The sequence below is a fragment of the Phacochoerus africanus genome, chromosome 10 (assembly GCF_016906955.1).
Source record: "Phacochoerus africanus isolate WHEZ1 chromosome 10, ROS_Pafr_v1, whole genome shotgun sequence".
NCBI lineage: Eukaryota > Metazoa > Chordata > Mammalia > Artiodactyla > Suidae > Phacochoerus > Phacochoerus africanus.
Genome location: NC_062553.1, coordinates 129,175,136 through 129,196,221, shown reverse-complemented (window position 1 = coordinate 129,196,221; position 21,086 = coordinate 129,175,136). Strand labels below are relative to the sequence as shown.

Below are 21,086 nucleotides of genomic sequence, written 5' to 3'. Positions count from 1 at the left end.
GTCTGGGGGCAAGGGCCCTCACCCTGCTGGGGGACCACAGTGCACACAAGACCTGTGTCCCTTCATGGTTGCCAAGGTTGTTACCAAAGCAAGGACTCTCTCCCCAGTGGGCGCAAAAGCCAACACCAAGGCAGCAGCTTTTGAGAAAATTAAGGGCAAGGAAATAAGAGACAACAATCTCTCAACCTCCTCCACCCAGGGCCACTGGTGAAATTTAGGGGATTAGGGAAATTTCACACTTGGAAGCTGATTGGCTAGTTTTGAATTAGTCAATATAAGCTCCCGCTGGTGGCAGAAGCCAGAGTTTTCTTGTTGAGGAACTTGACCATTTCATAAGGAGCTCCCGCGGCAGCATTTCTATTCTGTGAGTTCCATAGACTGAAGATTCTTGGTTCTGGGGTTTTCTTAAAGACATGGGTTTATGTCTTGCACATGCCCAGTGCTGTCTCTGAAAAATAACTCCAGGTTTGATTCATCAACAACCTATTCAAGGAAGCAAAACAGAAGGCTGGTCCTGTTTCATTCTGATCAATCAACCACCTATTTAAGGAGGCAAAACCAGTTTAAATTTGTCAGTGTTTTATCTGCTCTTTCAGACTTAATAAGAATGATGTTAGTTTTGCTATTGTAAACAGTATCCCTTCAGAATTTGTTGTCAGCACATCAAACTGTAATTGATCTTGGGAGTTCCCATTGTGGCACAGTGGGAACGAATGCAGCTAGTATCCATGAGGATTCGGGTTCCATCCTTGGCCGTGCTCAGTGGATTGGGGATCTGGCATTGCTGTGAGCTGTGGTGTAGGTCGCAGATGTGGCTCGGATCTTGCATTGCTGTGGCTGTGGTGCAGGCCAGCAGCTGCAGCTCTGATTCGACTCCTAGCCTGGGAACTTCCATATGCTTCAGGTGCAGCCCTAAAAAACAAAAGCATAATAAAAAACTCTAAGTGATCTTAACCATGTGGCTAAACTTTTTATTAACTGTGAAAAATTTTATATTGATCATCACTAAATTGCTTATAATCATTTATACCTATTTGATGTTTTTATTATAATCATATCACTTGTTGCTAATGTTTTTTTTTTTCCTCTTATGTGATCCTTACATTATCTTTTTTCATTTTACTGCACATTTTTCAATAGAAGTAATGGATCTGGGGAGTTCCCGTCGTGGCGCAGTGGTTAACGAATCCAACTAGGAACCATGAGGTTGAGGGTTCGGTCCCTGCGCTTGCTCGGTGGGTTAACGATCCGGCGTGGCTGTGAGCTGTGGTGTAGGTTGCAGACTCGGCTCGGATCCTGCGTTGCTGTGGCTCTGGCGTAGGCTGGCAGCTACAGCTCCGATTAGACCCCTAGCCTGGGAACCTCCATATGCCGCGGGAGCGGCCCAAGAAATAGCAAAAAGACAAAAAAAAAAAAAGAAGAAGTAATGGATCTGGGTCTGAGTCACTATCTCAGTCTAATATTGATATATGTCTAAGGAAAATCTTTCATTTCAACTTAGCTCACAGCTAAACAGTTACATATTCTGGTTTTTAACTCTGATTTATTCTTAATTTACTTTAATCTTACACTGTTCCTTTACTGTCCACAAGTACAGTAATATAGTATTTTCTCTCCTTTCTAGATATTTTAAAGCTAGATGTCAATTTTTCAAGGTATCTGACACATAGTACTGGCAATAGATGTAGGTTTATGAATATAATTTTGATAAAAAGAATTCCTTTTTGACAATGATATTTTTTTCTAACAAGAATAATCTCTTCCTTAGGAACTGGTGTGCTTATGTACACACGAGATTATCTCCCACAGTGGTGCTGGACAACCAAGTCACTTATGTCCCAAGTGGCAGAGGGCCCTGTGGCTGGACCAGTGGATCTTGTCCTCAGAGGTATGTAATGTTTCTTGAAAATAGCCACTGCTTGTATCATAATTGTGTGTGACCTGGAATTATACAGAAAGTTCCTCATCCCGGGTGCACATATGTGTATTAGGGTCAGGGCAGGGTCATTACATTAAACTGCATGTATGATCATATATAAGTTAAAATGGGAGTCCCGGTCATGGCACAGTAGAAACAAATCCAACTAGGAACCAGGAGGTTGCAGGTTCGATCCTCGGCCTCACTCAATAGGTTAAGGATCCGGTGTTGCCCTGAGCTGTGGTGTAGGTCACAGACTCGGCTCAGGTCTGGCGTTGCTGTGTCTGCGGCGGAGGCCGGCAGCTGTAGCTCAAGTTAGACCCCTAGCCCAGGAACCTCCGTATGCTGCAGATTCAGCCCTCAAAAAGACCAAAAGACAAAAAAATAAAATAAATTTAAAAAAAGAAGAAACTAATAACCCTTTCCTCCTATGGGTGTTTTGTATAGATTATGCGAGGTAAATGAATATGCTTAGCCTAGCGCCAGGTACTTTGTGAGTATTCAATGAATGTTAATTATTATGTTTGTTTCTCTTTTTATTTTTACTATAACGTATTCTATGACTTGCCCAACAATCCTGTCCTGTAATTACTTGTGAAACTCATACACAGTTTTAAAGATTTATGGATAATTTCCCTTTCATACTTGGCCAGAGAGAAGACCGTAACAGGGCAAGCCACAAGCTGCAATTATGCATGGTAAAGCAGCTAGGTGGCACTTCTCTTCTTGTGTCTATTTTAGTGATTCATATTTAGGGTTTGGGGTGGGGGGTTTAGATGCAGTATTTTATTTAATTAATTTAAAACAGATTTTTCAAGTATAGTTGATTTACAATATTCTGTTGATTCCACTGTACAGCAAAGTGACCCAGCCATACATATAAATGCATTCTCTTTCTCATATTATCTTCCATCATGTTCTGTCACATGTGATTGGATACCCAAGGGTGAAGAGGAGAGAGTGGGATAAACTGGGAGTTTGGGGTTAGTAGATGCAAACTATTAGTTTGGAATTGATAAGCAGTGAGGTCCTACTCTAAAGTGGTTTTTTTTTTTTTTCAATTATGTAATTGTCCTAATATATGGGGCTGAGTAAATGTGAAGTTCTCTGAATTTATACAGTCACAGTAGCTCAGCTGGGGGTGTTTCAGGAAAGCCTGTGATAAAAGCTAAAATTGTCATTCAGGCCATGATGGCTAATGTTATGCAAATTGTTATACAAATAACTCAGGCAATGAATCTGACACATCAGCAATCTGGAACTGTGTGCAGTAAGGATACATAAAATCCAAGGTGTTTCTGAGTCTCTCAAGGAATAGCTAAGGTTTATGGTCCGGAGAGCTAAGCACATCTTAGGGATTTAGGAGAGCTGAGCTCCAGTTCTGCTTCTGGCATTTGCTCCCTTTGTGACAATTTCCTTGTCAATGTGAGACACAAAGAATGCATTGTTAATTCTTACTAATGAAAATATTACCGCAAAAACCCCTATCATACCACCCTCCTGAGTTCAAGGTTAGCTTTTTTCTCTTTTTAAACAAACTAGAAATACACATCTTTATTCTCATTTCTTACCTTTCGCTACCTTTTAATGGCTCTTTCCATTTATTCATTATTTCAGTACATATGCAGTGCATGGCACTTTTCCTTTCTCTTTTTAAGTCACTTTTTCTTTCTTTTTGTAAATGTCTGAGCCACATACACCAGGGATCCAGTTTGCCAAAGTAGGAACATTGAGTCCAACAGTAATGCAACTAACTTCATGAGCTCATCCTAATCAACTCTACAGAGTTCCTTCTCAAACTGATTTTCTGTTTATTTGTAGCTACTGGATTAGAAATGATATTTCACTGGACAGTTAGTTGCTGAGTATATTTAAGGAAATAAACACAGATAAATCATTAGCCCGCTTTCAGAGATGGAAGGAGTCTTATAGCTCATTTTAAAATTGAAGTGTAATTTCACACATAATTAATTGCACATCACACTATAGCAGAAACTAAAATCCAGTCTGTTATGATGCATTTCCCACATGTAATCAGCATTTATCCCTGAAAGCGACTACTGTTGTCTCCACACAGTCATATGCGACAAACTCTAGATGATAACAGGGAAGGCTGACCTATGCAGCATAGACTAAAATCCCAATTTGATCAATTTTATTTTAGATTTTCTTTGGCAGCACCCATGGCATGCGGAATTTCCTGGGCTAGGGTTCGAACTCACGCCACAGCAACGACTTGAGCCACTGCAGGAACAAAGCTGGATCCTTAATCTGCTGCGCCACAAAGGAATGCTCCAGTTGGGTCAGTGTGAAATATGGGACTTTGAGAAAGTGATTCCATCTCTCTGTTCTTTAGGTTCCTCATCTCAAATTAGAATAATACTTTCCTCATAGAACTAATGTGAGGATTACACAGGGTAATAGACGCCCATCTCATAGACCCACATGACAGATATTAGCTAGAGTCATGGGAGTAAGAATAATAGGGCCAAATTATGTTAATGACTTACATTGATATACATAAAGCCTGCAGTTTAGTGCCATTCGTTACCTATATTGATTGTTAATTTCAAGTGTTACAGTTTCTTCATTTCCCTTTCATGGTTACTTCTCAGAAACATTTTCTCATGTTAGATCCCACTCCTCTCTCTCTCTCTCACCTCTCTCTCAGAAAATTACTATATGAGAGAAGTAATGTGTTGTAGCATTTAAAAACTTGAGAGAGAAGAAAGTGAATGAAATCATAATGGTGATAATTTTAATTAGATCACTAATATCTAATTTGTTTTGTTTTCTATTGATTTGGAGGAAAACAGATCCCTTTAACTATAATGATACAAGAAATAATAAGGACTGAAATAAAATATTCCCCTAAATGCTGTAAAAATCAGAATTAAAAAAGTTAGTTTTTTTTTTTTTTTTTAAATGGCTGCCTTGTGGCACATGGAAGTTCCCAGGCTCGTGGTAATATTGGAGGTACACTGAGGCCTGTACCACAGCCATAGAAACACTGGATCTGAGCTGCATCTGCAACCTATGCCTGCAGCTTGAGGCAATGCCAGATTCTTAACCCACTGAGTGAGGCCAGGGATCGAACCCACATCCTGCCAGAGACAGCGTTGGGTCCTTAACCTGCTGAGCCACAACAGGAACGCCCTTAAATAAGTTTTAACATTGGTTTAATGAAAAGCATTATCAAGGGAAAAGTTATATTATCTTTAGAAAATGTACTGATAGGCATAAATTTAAAGTACCAAAAGTATTATCTTTAATGTTTTAATGTGTTTCAAGAAATTTGTTTGACAATAATATCGATGATGAAGATTAAATAATAATAAGGAGAACAGATAATACTTACTGAATGCTTATGATATTCCAGGAATCATCCCAAACAGTTTTACATAAATTACTACTGATAATTTTTTTTTTTCGTTTTTTAGTTGTTGTTTTTTTTTTTGTCTTTCTGCTATTTATTGGGCCGCTCCCGCAGCATATGGAGGTTCCCAGGCTAGGGGCTGAATCGGAGCTGTAGCCACAGGCCTACGCCAGAGCCATAGCCACGCGGGATCCGAGCCGCGTCTGCAACCTACACCACAGCTCAGGGCCACGCCAGATCCTTAACCCACGGAGCAAGGGCAGGGACCGAACCCGCAACCTCATGGTTCCTAGTCGGACTCGTTCACCACTGCGCCACGACGGGAACTCCACTACTGATAATTTAATGGAAGACAAATAATCTGTTTTTTCCTAACTGATCTCCTCTGTAGATCTCAGAAGGTATCAAATCCTATCTATAGGATGCAACATAAAATTGTCACCTCATTGGAATGGAAGTGCTGCCCTGGATTCAGTGGACCAAATTGTCAGCTAAAAGGTATATTCTAAATATTTATTTCATAATGACAATTAGAAACATACAACTCCTAAAGAATAAGCAACTGATTCCAGTGAAGAAAAGAGTTGTATTTGCCCTTTTGAACTAAAGTTAATTAACATATAGCCATACTATGGAGAGTGTTATTTCTTTAGAGCCTTCTAAGTTGGTAACTATTATAGCGCCCGGAAATCTCTTAAGCTATCCTTGAACTTCTCTCATCATTTTTATACTGGTTTCACATGGAGCATAATTTGAGCCCTGGCTAAATATCTTACTTTGCCTTAGCTATATGATGTATACATATGCTTTACTAAAATATCAGATATCCTAGTTTTATATTTTAAAATAAACTATCATGAGAAGTGATCCTATGTCAAAATAAGACTACACTCTAGTTTTGTTCCAGTTTAATTATTTGAAATCATTTTGTCTATGGGTGAAATTCAGTTTTAAAGAATATACAAATGTGGCATAAATAATTCTGCCTTTTTAAAAATATCCTAATGGAGCCATTTTTTCAACAGATTTTAAGAATGTTTCGGTGGCAAGGCTGATCAAACGCATGGTAACCTGCTGTGGCCTAATATCCATGTTACTATTATTTTGCTTTTGGCTTTAAACAGATTTCCTTTGAAAAATAAGATATGGCACCAACATACATATTTTAAATGATTGAATATTACAAGAAAGGCCATTAGGACTACTGGGGATTTCAATCAGCAGTGTAAGAGACTATGATTAAAAATTAATGCAAGTGTGGAGAAACCATTATGATTCACATTTAAAAAAAAAGAAAGTTGTAATACAAAAGCTCTAGGAAGCTTGCAGTTTAGTTAGGGATATTATAAATGGTTCTTCCAGCCCATTCAATGAGAATCTGTAGGCAAATTTCACTGTAATGCTATTTATTCTGCATCTGGCCTGAATTTCAGAGATGTTATAAAAATTTAATAGATTTTCAGAGTACAGTATGAACGTGTACTTCATTTATAAACGGGTAAAATAAAGTTTTAAACAAAACACTATATAAATCAAAAATATTTGGAAGCAAGGTATTTTAGTGTATTCTAAAAAAAAAAAATCCAAATATGATCCTGTTTTCAAAGGACTTCTGATTTCCATGAGATGCACAGATATACTCACTGTGATAAAACACATTTCTTTATAGAAATAGTGATAACACATATTTCTGTACATGGCAGATGGTTAAGCATTCTAGAGATTATTTAGAATTATATTTCTAAAGTCTAAGATTAATTTGAATATTCCTCTTCTTATAAAGAAGGCTATTTGAGGAATATTAATTCCATTATCATTTCTTAAAGAGTTTGTGTTTGTTCACAACATACCCTTCCAGAAATTTCGAACGTTGTGACACGCACCCTTTTGTACATCGGGGCCTTCATGCAGACATATGGCAGCAAGCAGAGTCTGGATGTCAAAGTAGGTCATGGGCTCTAACTGATGAGGATGGTGTTGCTTCATTACTCTTCCTTTTCTACCTGTTAATAGATTATTAATCACCGTAGTGGACTGTTTACACCTAGGAGGAAAAAAGAATAGAAGTCCATCCTTATAAAAACACATACAAGAAACAAGATTAGTTGACAGTGTTTAATTTCTACTACATACTGTTAGTCCCTTTTTTTCAAAGTACTATATAAAATGTTTAAACCGAACCCAGTTTAGCTTTAATTGTTTAATGACACCTTGAGTTCTAATGGAAGCAACCTGTGGATATCTAGAATCCTAGCTTTACGAATCCTTATCTTGAATCCCCATTAAGAAACATGTCCCAGAATAGTCCTGACAATGGCTTTCTGTCACAATACTATAATTAGAACTACTTATAATTCAGGTATCTGCTGATTAAGCTGCTGGTGGGAAGGTTTTCTTTCGACTGAAATCTATGGTAGGAATGATTTTCTAAGGGCAGATATGCCCATTGCGTCCTGTTGACATAAATCCATTCTATCACAACTGTGATTCCCAAAGAACCTACAGTTGCTCCCTACGCTCTTCTGACCGTCCTAGTCTTCCCTTTTACGGCAGCACATAAAAGCTGTTGAATTTTTTATTAGTGCAATTGATGCACTGGTCGTATCAAAGAACTACTGTGTCCCTTTGTCCCTTGAACCATTCTTCATTATCTCATCTGTCCTTGGAGGGGGACGGTTGCACATATTTCCTTCTGATTCCTACCTAATCACATGCCACGCTCCCCCCTCCCCTTTTCATCACCCTTTATATATGTGCCAACTGTCTTTCTCACGTGGGGGAGGAAATTGTCAGGTTTCCTTGACAGCACTCTCCACAACCACGTCTCCTACAACAAGCAGTTCCAAATATGACAAGAATAATCAGTGTGGCTGATCCATTCTTTCAATCTCTTCAGGGCCCTCAAGGGTTTGGAATAACCTGGTTATGCAGCTCCCATGATAATTACTTCAGTGCTGGTCCTTTCCAATAGAGGACATTATTTTAGTCATAGAAAATTTGTAAACTATGATGTTAATTTCACAAATCCTTATTTCCCCAACAAGTTTCCTCCCCCCAACAATAGAAACTTCATAATAGAAAAGTAACAATTTCATTTTCATTTAAATGGCAGTAGGGAGGTCTTTTTAAATATACCAAAAGATCAATAGATCAGGAATAAAATGGAATTGCTGGCAACCCTACTCTCGTTTATTTCTCCTCGTTCACTTTCTACCTTTCTCTTTTTCTTCTTCTGTATCTCCCTTTCACTCTAGACCTGTCACCAACCTGTTAGAAAGGGATGCTCTGATTCAGGATCCATAGGGCCGTTCTGCTGTTTTATTCTCCGATACACTGTTAATAATATTACTAAACCTTCACGCTTCCTCTTTTTACTGCAACTCAGATAGTCAAAATTCTTTCTGGTTATAAATTATAGATTAGCTTGTGAAACTATCAGTCACACTATCAAGAGACAAGTAAGTTTTTAAAAGTCTAAGTGAATAGAATTTTGATGAGGAAAAAAAGGAGCATTAAAACCAATGGCAAAGTGAGAGTTTTTATGTCTTTCACATTTGTTATACCTTTTTGAGGTTCAACAAGTTTGCCTTCAGAAAAGGACCTAGATTTGTGATATGGTCTCCAAGGCATTTTTTAAAAAAAAAGTCAGTAACAATATACTTTTTAAACCAATTTTATAAAATTTGCAATAATGCTGCAGTTCCCATTGTGGCACAGTGGATTAGTTAATCCAACTAGGAACCATAAGGTTGCAGGTTTGATCTCTGGCCTTACTCACGGGGTTAAGGATCCAGTGTTGCTGTGAGCTGTGGTGCAGGTCGCAGACATGGCTGGGATCTGGCGTTGCTGTGGCTGTGGTGTAGGCTGGCAGCTGTAGCTCCAATTAGACCCCTATCCTGGGAACCTCCACATGCTGCAGGTGTGGTCCTAAAAAGAAAAAAAAAAATTGCAATGTTTTTTTTCCAGTAGATGTCTCTAAAACGTTCTAAAGTAGTACAAGGAAATTGTGGCTTGCTCTGATAACACAAAGGACAAAAATTTAAGTTCAAATATTGTTAGGTTAGAGAGGAAGAAAGAAAAACTTCTTTGCAAATCTGTTATTAGAAAATCCAGTCAAGTTTAATCATATATTCTATCTATCGAGGAAAAAGGTCTTTTATAAGATTGTTTTATCAAATCTATCAGTTAGTATGAAAGTTGAAACATGCAATCATGCAGCTATTCAAATAAACTGACCCTGCCATATGTTGTGATTCTAAAAAAATATTTCATTTCACAAATGCTGTGCACTAATTCAATAAATCATGTTAAGAGCTATTATAATGTTTTAAGTATGGTGCTTCTCTAGTAAGATTATTTTAAATATTACTGTTATAATATAAAATGAAAGTTATAGTATTAAAACAGGAAAAGAACTCTATATTTCTTATGCTTTTGCATATCTAATTCTCCTGGTGGTAATCAGTGTTTTCCTCTTTGAAAAAGAACTTTCCTTCCTATGAAAGTTCAATGAAATTGAACAATGAATTTGTTCAATGAAATTGAACAATGAAATTTGCTCAATGAAATTATGATACCTATCAAACAATACAGTGTATTTTCAGTCTTTGCTGCACTGAATTTCCTTCTTCTATTTAACTGCTAAATCTCAGTAAATCTTTTATATGTGTACTGAGCATCACCATGCAAGCATTCACTTGGTATCAAAGAATCAGCTGGAAACTGGCCTTGTCAAGCCACATGGGAAGATTTCTCATTCTAAGGGGAAGAGAGCATGCTTCCTCGTTACTGAATTGCCGTGAATGACTTCCTCCCTCCACGTGCCTTGAAGGCCTGGAAGGCAAAAAAAGAAAGAAAGAAAGAGAGAAGAGAGAAGAAAGAAAGAAAGAAAAGTCTCACAAATAACACCTGTCTAATAAAAAAGAAAAAGGAAAGAAAGAGAAAGCACCTCATAAGGAAACTGTTGCTCTTGACATTTGCTGACCTTGCTTCTCTAAGTCCTTGACCCACCAAGATCAGAATTTCTAGGGCAATGAAAAAGGAGTAATTGTATGGGGAGAAGAGGAAAAAAAATCCAATTTTTAAAATATATTGAATTTTTTAAAAATTGGAAGTACACAAAGATCTTTAGAAGTTATTTGACTTAAATAAATGCCCTTCTGTCTCAGCATCAACCTCTTAGAAAGGACTGAGAGAAAAAGAGACTTAGAAATTGTACCCTATGGAACAAAGCAGAGGTCTGTGCTTAAGTGCAAGATAGGTTGCCTGGAAAACCTAGAGTCGTGGCAGTCCTGCGGTAGAGAATACACTGGGAAGACAGAAAGATTGCTAAATGAAGCAATAGAAGAGCATGGATCAACCAGGAATTTTATCACAGGACAGTAACTGACTCCACTTCAGAGATCTTATCAGAGCTGTTCCACCAGCTAAATCTCGAGAAATAAATTGGAATGAATGCGAGTATTGAACTCCAGTCAACAAACAGAGCAAAGATAATCTACTGAATTTGTTAAACAGGCATTTCAGGTTTTTAACAGCCTTGGCACAGACCCCATCCACTGAATTGCAGAGAAAAGAGGTTTGTATAACAATTGAATCTCAAAGATCTTTGTGTGATGCTTAATAGTGGTTTCGTTTACTTAGAAACAATTAGGAGTACAATTTCCTAACCTATTTTCACGTGAAACAATTAATTTAAAAATAATGGTAGCTGAGAGCAAATGGGAAGTTTTCTGCACACATATATCCCCCTCAAATGGTTCAAGCGCACAGAAAATACCCCCATTTCGTGTCTGTCTGTCTGTCTGTGTGAGATCCCTTGCTTTACCAGTACTTTTCAAATAGAGAATATTCAATGAAATGCAATGTTATAATCTCCACGTTAAGTATACAACATATAATACTTTAGAAGTGAGACGAAGATAGCTATTTCATTAGAATATGATAATGCAATATAAAATTATGACGTACTATTTATAATAAAGCTTTGGCAAAGTACTTTGAGTCACTGGAAATAAACCCTTTGTAAAATGCCGTGGTGATTGCTCCTGAGGTCACTGCATGTAGTCAGGGTCGTGAGCGCCTCAACCAATAGTCTGCCTCTTGATTATGAGGATGGCGCGGGAAGGGGCAGAGGCCATATTCAAACATTTGACAACTAACTCAACATCAATTAATACATAAATCAATATAAAAATCAAAAATTAAGAATGTATTACCTTTTATTTTCTAAAGTTAATGTGTATGTTATCTTTATAAAACTACCTACAGAGAAATGTAAATCAATTCACTCCTACCATGCAAATAATTTCTGAATAATTAATTTCTATAAATGATTGGTGTACTCTTTCTTCTGACATGATGACATCAGCTTAATGATGTCTCTGTCAGAGAGATGATTTAATATATGGAACTGCCTCAATCTCCTTTAAAGACGTCTCCATCAGATTTAGAGCCATTAGGTGACGTGACGTATCAGTCAGTTATTAATTTCTTGTAGCATCAGTGGTATTGCCATATGTCTGAATTATTTGTTAGATACTATTGAATTAACAATGATTGCATCCCATTCTTTTCAGCCTGTAAATATTGTGTGCATTTTTTAACATTTAGTATATTCATTGTGGCATAAATCATAAAAATTCTTATAGAATGTCCTACTTAATTAAGTCACTGAACTTTGCAAGCCTTACTTGGCCAAACTTAGGACATTCTAAATCAAGGAACATAAACATTTATTGTATTTGTGAGTTTTGTCATAAAATTTTCATCATCATAGAATTTATTAGAAAATCTGTTTTCTGATGTTTATCCCTTGTTAATTTTGTGTCAAATAATATATAGAAATATTTTTCATATCTAAAACATTTTTATCAGTTTTTAAATTATCTCCACCTTAATAATATGATCATTTTTTTCCTGACAAAATTAAAAATGGATTGACATCTCTATTAGGACGCCATTTTTGAAAAACCAATTATCTTTTTTCTTTTTATAGAAAACCTTGTTTTCCAAATGCTAAACATAAAACTGATTTGAAATATTATTCCTGTATCAGAATTATTGTGTCAGGTGGTTTCATAATAGTTTTCTCTTCTGAAATGATCTACTATTTCAATTATATGGTAATGTTAAAAATTCTAAATTTTTCTAAATATTTTTATTTTATTGATTTTTTGTTAACATTTGATAAAATATTTCTGAAGTTTTTTTCATTTAAAAAGCTTTGTTTTACTTGAAAATTATTATTGCAAAAGCTTATTTCATGAGACTAATTTCATAAAGTGCTTTAATATTTTTCTCTTGATCACAAACGAATTTTGACAGAAATTGAATGTCATGGGGAAAAATAAGTCTAGCTATTTTATTTTTAAAGAACATAAATTTAGATCATTATTTGAAACTGACATCTCCCTATCAAGAAAAAACAGTCCACTGACTTTTATTGAAAATTAAGTTGATATTTCTTTTAAAAATATTATTTATGTTTTAAATTTAATTGATTTTAATATTGATTTGATTTTTTATTTTGATATTATATATATCAAAAGATGTTTCAAACTAATTGATTTTTGCACTGGATCATTTGATAATCCTGGGCTCATTTCAATGTTGATAACACTTCTATTTTTTCCCAGGTTCAAAAACTCATAATATCTAAAAGAAACGCTTTGAGAATGTAAACTTTTGTCTTTTTTTCCAGTGTTTTTAATAACTTGTTATTAACTAATAATATTTAGCAAAAACTATGTATTGAGAACAATCAGTAAGTACTAACAAGTAAACTAAAGTAAGCACCAATTTGGTAATTTTAACCTCTGCAAAAGTCATAAGTAATGATAAACTGATGATTCTACTAAACATTGAATGTTTCATAAACTCAAGGTCATGCATGAAATGAGCCCAACAAGCTGCTAGTTCTGCAAAACAGTTTTCAGATAGGGTTAGACGAGGAATTCCATTTATCATGTATCCTACAAGTTTTCTCTTTTATCATGAGTCCACAATTAACTTGGAATTAGTTAATATAAACTAATTTGATCAAGTATCATACTGTATCATTGCATATATTTGCTAATAGGTGCGGCTGTATTTCAATATTTCAATAACTGGTAGGTGACATTGGTGCATACCCACTAAACACAGTCTTGGAGCTGGGCTATGTGGAAGGTTACCAAATGGGCATGAGGAGCCACCTAGCCTAGGCTTCGAGTGGAAAGGCTCTTTATTTCTGAGATATTCTAAAACTGTCAGTGGGCTCTCGATTCGATTGCAGGGAAAAGGGCTCAAACACGTCACATGCTTCCATGCTCAGGAGTCCCTCTTCAGAAATCTTAGGTCCTAACAACAGAGAGATTGATATTATCTAGAGGAAGGAAACCAGCAACGGTGAAAACCCTCTTCCACCCCCAACCCACTTCACGTACTTCTTATAAAGGCCTCCTTCTCTATGAAATGCTAGGAGACTCAGGGTTTTTATTCATTAGTTTTAATAAATCATGTCTTTAACATGCGCCCTTGTTGTCAACAGGCACGGGTGGCTGTTTAAAAACCTATGAAGGTCTATTTCTGGATGGCAATTTTAACTGGAAAACATTTGGTATTTTCTGCCCTATAACATTGAATTGACTTATTGGAATCAGAAAATATGGCAGTTTTTTCTAAATAAGTGCTTCTTAACCAGAGCCACACATCAAAATCACCTGCAGAGTTTAAAAACTATATCCATACACGCTCAATTCCCCAGAACAGAGCTACTGAATCATAATTGTCAGGTGGGGAAAGGAACAGACCACTGACACGTAGTGTTTCAAAGTTGACAGGTTCTTTTGATTTCTATTCATGATGAAAATCCCCTATTCTAAAGAAATGTTTTTTGTTTGTGGGTTTGCTTTTTCAGGGCTGCACTTGCAGCATATGGAGGTTCCCAGGATAGGGGTCTAATTGGAGCCACAGCTGACAGCCTACAACACAGCCACAGCAATGCGAGATCTGAGCCTCATCTGCACCCTACACCACAGCGCACGGCAATGCCAGATCCTTAATCCACTGAGCGAGGCCAGAAATCAAACCCGCAACCTCTTGGTTCCTAGTCGGATTCGTTTCTGCTGTGCCAGGATGGGAACTCCCTAAAGAAATGTTTAAAAAAAAAAAAAAGAAAGAAAGAAAGAAAAAGGCAAAACAATATGTATTAAAAGTTAATGATAGAGGAAGAAATTTGAAGAGCAACCTTGTTTGCATGCCGCAAAGCAATCTGGTCTTTGTTTTTACCGTAATTATGCATTGCTTCCTAACAAAGCCCTCCACCTACCAAGTTGTGGTATGCATTTCAGTGCACCAGCTCTTTTCCTTTTCTTATGATCTGGCTCAAAAAGGTAAGCAGTAAGAAAAAAAGAAGCCATGGGTTCATCCTGTTAAACCCACCTGTTCCTTTTGCTGCAGATACTCAACAACCTGTGTTCTGAGTGCTCTTCCTCTACTAAGAGAAACCGGGGATGTAGTGACATGGGAAATTGCTAAGGAAGATTTATCTTCACGCTCTACTCCAGTGATCCTCAAACTTAGTGTGCTTTGCGATCACCTGGAGAGCTTGTTAAACCACAGATTGCTGCCTCCTTCCAGAGTTTCTGAAATTAGCAGGTCTGGGATGGGGCCTACAAACTGTATAAAGTTCCCAGATGACGCTGATACTGATACAGGGACCCTGGTTTGAGAGCCATTGCTTTACTCTCTAGTAACCCTCTTGGGTGGGTAATTTTTAGCTGCCAAGAAAATGCTTTATTACATCATCTAAGAAGGAACCTTGATTTAAAAAATTATACCACTATTTAAGATGTGTTTGTATAAATTAATTTGAACTTGGGCTAGGAGCTTTTCATTGGTAGGACCTGGCAGAACGTTAACATTTTCCCCACCTACTGGAGCTGCTAAATAATTACACTTTCTCCAAGCTGCAGATTATCTTCTTCCACCAAATAAATCAACAATTATGTAAAACTTTCTAAAATGTCTATAATGCAGTGGAGAAAAAAAATCAAAACAAAAACCTTGGACACGAATGGAGATTCATTAATTTAGCACAATGCCCAGAAGAAAGCAATGCAAAATCCAGTGTAACAATAGAGACTAACTCAAATCAGTGCTAAATATATTACACTTTCTATGGAGAAGAGATGCTCTAGTATTATTGTCAGAGTCACACATGCCTTAGGGGTATAATTAACAGATGCCAGAGATGCAGTTTTATTGGTACTTAATTTCACATGGGAAGAAGCAAAGTCAGACACCAAACACTTGTTTTTCCTATCTTATATGCAGACTTCAGTGGATACATTTGTTCATTAGAAATCTGCAAATTACAGAACATGCATTACTGGATGTGTTCAATATTTTAAATAAATCTTCCCTCTAAACTGTTTTCCCTAATGATTATTTATTTTGCCGTTTAAGACGTTGCTTGATTTATGGGAGATGAGAAGCAATTCTTTAATAGAGTAGATATATTTTATACGAATTTCCATTTTTCTGAAATTTCATGCAGGTGAATCCCCTTGAGATGTACCCTCTAATAGTTTACTTTTACTTGCAGTTTTTGTTTTCGAGCCTATGTATTTCTTAAAAATCTGGGAAAACCCACGTAAGCAGCACCATCACTTAAACAGATATTCGTTCAGTAAAGACCCTGTAGCTCTCCCTTAAGTAGGCAGCAGTTGGAAACCGCGTTGTTAAAACAAGCCGTCTTCGTGGCAGTGCGCTTATAAAGCTGCTGTAGCTTTTTACAGCAATTATGCTGGCAGTTTACATCCACCGTTTACACAGATTCCCCAAACGATTATCCGTTTTCGCATAAAAGGAAACCTGAATAATTTTAATGTTTTCCAAATAGAACTAGAATCTTGCATTTCCAATACCAACATAGCGGCACATCGCCCTGCGGAAGGGGGGCGAGGCAGTGTATTCTGCAATCAGCAGGGACCATCATGCTTCACCGCATGGGAAAATGCACATCAGCCACATTACCACTCAGGAAGGGGAAAAAAAAAATGCAGCAGTCCCTTGCTTAACTCTCTCTCTGCTCTTTTTGCTCTGTCCAGCCCAGGAACAGCAGCAGCTGATACACAGCAACCAGGCTGAGAGTCACACCGCTGTTGGCAGAAGGACACCAGAGCAGCAGCAACAGCAGCAGCAAGACTGCGGTGACCCAGGTCACAGATTGTAATTACTCTCATCCCTAACCCAGTCATTGTCAACACTGTTTATGACAAGTTGCCAACAAGACGGCACTTGACTGTCAAATGTTTGATGGTGACATATTAACACACTTTTCAATCCTTTTCTATTGCTGCTGCAAGTTGTGGGTGAGCTGCAGGTTCCCAGCCCGCAGGGAGCCTGTGTAATTACTGAAACTGTGCGCAGACTCAGAAAGCTAATAAAATGCTTTCATACTAGGTTGTAAGGAAATCACCAGTTTCCAAAGTTAAATCACACCTCTGTCCTCCTCGGAGCAGAGTCATGAAAGAACCTTGACATGGATGGAAAGACCTGAACGTTTTTTTAAGGGAGCTAAGAAAGCTCTTTTCCATTGACTGATAAGAGATCGCCAAGGGGTGTTGATTACTGACTAGGGCAAAGAACTGACTCAGAATCAACAAGAATTTCATGTTGATTTCAAGTTTAATGTCACATATTTTCTTCTCTTTCTAATCCTAAATATTCACCACTCCTCTAGACCTAACTTCATCTCTCAGAGATATAAAATTGGTTACTGCTGAAAACATTTCATTATGTTTGGTGAATATCTAGTCATCCTAAATAAGGCACTCAAATGGAAAAATCTGATTTAAGGAGATCTCTTTAAGAATGTGGGTGAACATAGCTTAGAAAGTGTCCTCGAATTTCTCAAGGGATTGAAATTCAGAATTTTCATAAAACACCATAGAATCCTCATTGAATTATTGAAGTGCATGCATAAACGCACAGAAAGTATCATTGCTCTATAAAGTGATTCAAACTAAATTGTGTACCTCTTTCTCTCTCATTAGATACCTCAGTGAAGAATGAAATTCCCGGAATATAGATACAAACTACACACACTATATATGTATATATGCACACACACTATACACCCCCCTACACACACACATATATATATACCTATTTAATGCTGGTGCATTTGATTTGAAAACAGAAGATGGGTATTAGTTCTGTAACCTCAAGCAAGTTATTTTAGTTTTCTGACCCTTGGTTTCTCCATCTATTAAAAGTATAACAACAACACTTTAAGTTTAAAGAGAGAGAGAGGTCGAAAATCCTGGGCAAAGTTAAAACATTTTAGGAATCGAAGATATTGGAATGCTTTTTACAAACTTCTACCCCTAAGCAGTATCAAATTCAGGATGCTATTTGCTAAGCGCATATAGTCTATGTTTTCATATAAAGAAGGGCAAACATGGTTTATTTGAATTCCCTTTCAACCTATCATGACATATAAGTGGTTTTAAGTACATATTTTAAACGTTGCCCATTTTCTCTTCTACATGCAGCAGTGACGCAAAAAATGAGTGAACAGATGACCCACCAGGCAATGATACTGACCCTCCTGCAGAAGAAGATTGACAATATTTCCTTGGCTGTGACTGATTTAAGGGACAAGTACTCCTCCCTCGAAGGGAAGATCGCCGAAGATAAAGGCAGGGAATTTCAGTCTTTTCTAAAAGGTAAAAGTTGAGAAAAAAGGCAAATGACTCATTCATCTTTTGCCATGTCATTTTGGGGTCTTGCTTTAGCTTTGTTGGAATAGAAGTCTGAGACGCAAATGCTTTTCAATAAGATGCTTTGACTCTCGATTTCTGAAATAATTGGACACGTCTAACTACTTTTACTCATATAATCAACTCCTATTGAATACTTCATCTGACCTATTGACATTATGTACCTGATCTGTTAGACTAGCTTGTATTTCTTTATAGTTAAAATGAACCACATTTAATCTGCTTCCATTGAGGTTTCCAGTTCAAGATAAAGATGAGTTTAAGGGATGATTATCAAGGCAGCTAGATCCACAGGAATCTCAATAATATTGATGAAGTTATTGAGGGTACATATAAAGTGCATTATTATCCCCCAAATTATCTAGCTCATGGAATGTAGTCAATAAAATATATTCTAAAACATATCAGGATAGTCACATAAATGTGAGTCAGTTTTGCCTGAATTTTATGCTCTTAAATAGCAGGCTCTGTTCCTTTCTGGAGGATCTCCAGGATAATCCAGTTCCTGCTAATTCAAGTTGTCTGAATCCTATTTTTCTTGTAGTTGTAGGACAGAGTCCTGCTTTCTTGATGGCTATAAACTGTGGCTTGTTCCCAGCTTCTAGAGGCCACTGCATTTCTGACTCGTGGCCTTCTTCCTCCATATGCAAAAGCCAACAACAGCTGTTGAATCCTCATGACAGCTTTCAGACCCATTCTTCTGCTTCCCTCCTCTTCTTTTATTTTATTTTTTTATGGCTGCACCCACGGCATATGGAAATTCCCAGGGTGGGCTTGAATCCAAGCTGCAGACCTATATAGGTCGCAGGTGCAGCCATACCGGATCCTTTAATCCACTGTGCCTTGGGATTGAACCCACACCTCCACACCTCTGCAGTGACCTGAGCCACTTCATAGATTGGATTCTTAACCTACTGTGCCACAGTGGGAACTCCTCTTCTTCCCTCTTTAAGGACTCATGTGATTACATGGAACCTTTATCTGGATAATCAAAAATAATCTCTCATCTCAAGGTCCTTAAGATTAATCCTATCTCTCAAGGCCCTTTTGGCATGTAAGGTAACATCGTCACAGATTCAGGGAATTAGGGTATGAGCATCTTAGGAGGCGCAGCATCATTCTGCCTACCTCGGAGGTTTATATACAGTGAGTAATCGCTATGGCAGTGCTATGAAGAGTGCAGTGGGCTGGGGAGATCAGGGAATCCTTCCACAAAGAGAAACCATCTCAGTGGAGAAGTAATGGGTCAGGTGGAGTTAACCAGGCAAAGAGTTTCAGGTAGGACATAGGTATTCTAGACAAATATTTTGGTTACTAGGAGCATCTCAATTCACTGGGCTAATTGGATGTTTCCAAGTTTCAGGATTACTGGTCCCTTTCACTTTGTTTATACATAAAAAAATGCTCACTGTATACCCCATTTCTATCACTCACAAGTTATCTTTTCTCCATTTTATGTGGTCAACAGGTAAAGGAACTAAAAAGGTGGAGGTTTCCGTATCATCTACCAATACAGAGCAATCATGATTTTTTTTTTTTCTTTCTAGGGCTGCACCCGCGGCCTATGAAGCTTCCCAGGCTAGGGGTCAAATCAGAGCTGCAGCTTCTGGCCTGCAGCACAGCTCACGGCAATGTCAGATCCTTAACCCACTGCTCAACGCCAGGGATCAGACCTCCATCGTCACAGATGCTACTTGTGTTCGTTAACTGCTGAGCCACAAGAGGAACGCCCCATGATTTTTTTTTTTTTGTCTTTTGTCTTTTTGTTGTTGTTGTTGTTCTTGCTGCTATTTCTTGGGCCGCTCCCGCGGCATATGGAGATTCCCAGGCTAGGGGTTGAATCGGAGCTGTAGCCCTTGGCCTACGCCAGAGCCATAGCCACGCGGGATCCGAGCCATGTCTGTGACCTACACCACAGCTCACGGCAATGCCGGATCCTTAACCTACTGAGCAAGGGCAGGGACCGAACCCGCAACCTCATGGTTCCTAGTCGGATTCGTTAACCACTGCACCACGACGGGAACTTTTTTTTTTTGTCTTTTGTTTTTTTTTTGTTGTTGTTGTTGTTGTTTTTTAACCATGTAAATTTCGATGCTATTAACCACCTGAAAGGAAGACTCCATTTCTGGCATGTTCCCTGTGGCTAAAATTGACCCATGTCAAGCATGAGAGATAAATACATTTTTCCCCAAAGTGACAGCATCAGCAAGAAGTCAAATAGGAACAGTACCTAATTGTTCATAACTTGAGTAATAAAATTTGTTTAACAAAATTTGGTTATGATAACCTGAGAGAGTTAGGCTTGTCAACAGCTTGTTGTGAAACCACTAACAAAAATTGTGGCATTGTCACACAAATCACACACACTCACAGCAATAATAAGAGCAAAATTCTCTCCTCAATAGGAGGCATTAATTGTGTACTGAGCACAATCAATTATGAGAACCAGAGGGCTTATAGGTAATGAATGTTAATATAGGAAGCAAAAAAATAGACTCACCCCCAAGGTGCTAGGAAAACCACAGTCCCTGCTCTTGCTTACTCTGCATCCAAGTTGAGAAGCACTTCGTCTGCTAGCAGCCAGGGAAACTTCAAAATCAAATGCCCCAACACCTTAAGAAGTGTCTGAATGTTATGACGAGGCTATGCATTTATAACCACAGAAGGGACATGCCAACATGTCTGATGTCATATATATCTGTTAAATCACCAAATACAACATCAAATGTTTTAGCAAGTAGAAAAACATGAGTCACATGGAACAGATTCAAATAGTTAATACGCTGTGCCCACTCAGATTTTGACATAAGCACTTTGATGTGTTTTTGCAAAATTACATTATTGCACAGATTTTTTAATTAACAAATTAGAGATTTTTTTTTTTTGTCTTTTTCAGGGCCGCATCCATGGCATATGGAGGTTTCCAGGCTTGGGGTCCAATCAGTCAGAGCTGTAGCTGCCAGCCACAGCCACAGCCACAGCCATACCAGATCCGAGCTGCATCTGTGACCTACACCACAGC

At 37.7% G+C, this 21,086-nt stretch overlaps 1 protein-coding gene across 1 annotated transcript in view; it reads left to right on the top strand.

Moving 5' to 3' along the window:
• The window catches only part of MMRN1 (multimerin 1), a 60,675-nt gene that overhangs the window by 21,642 nt on the left and 17,947 nt on the right, over positions 1-21,086 (top strand). The window contains exons 2-5 of the mRNA XM_047799275.1: positions 1,769-1,888; positions 5,686-5,792; positions 16,388-16,498; positions 17,837-18,010. Of these exons, the coding sequence (XP_047655231.1) occupies positions 1,769-1,888; positions 5,686-5,792; positions 16,388-16,498; positions 17,837-18,010 (512 nt within the window). The remainder of the gene's footprint in view (positions 1-1,768; positions 1,889-5,685; positions 5,793-16,387; positions 16,499-17,836; positions 18,011-21,086) is intronic.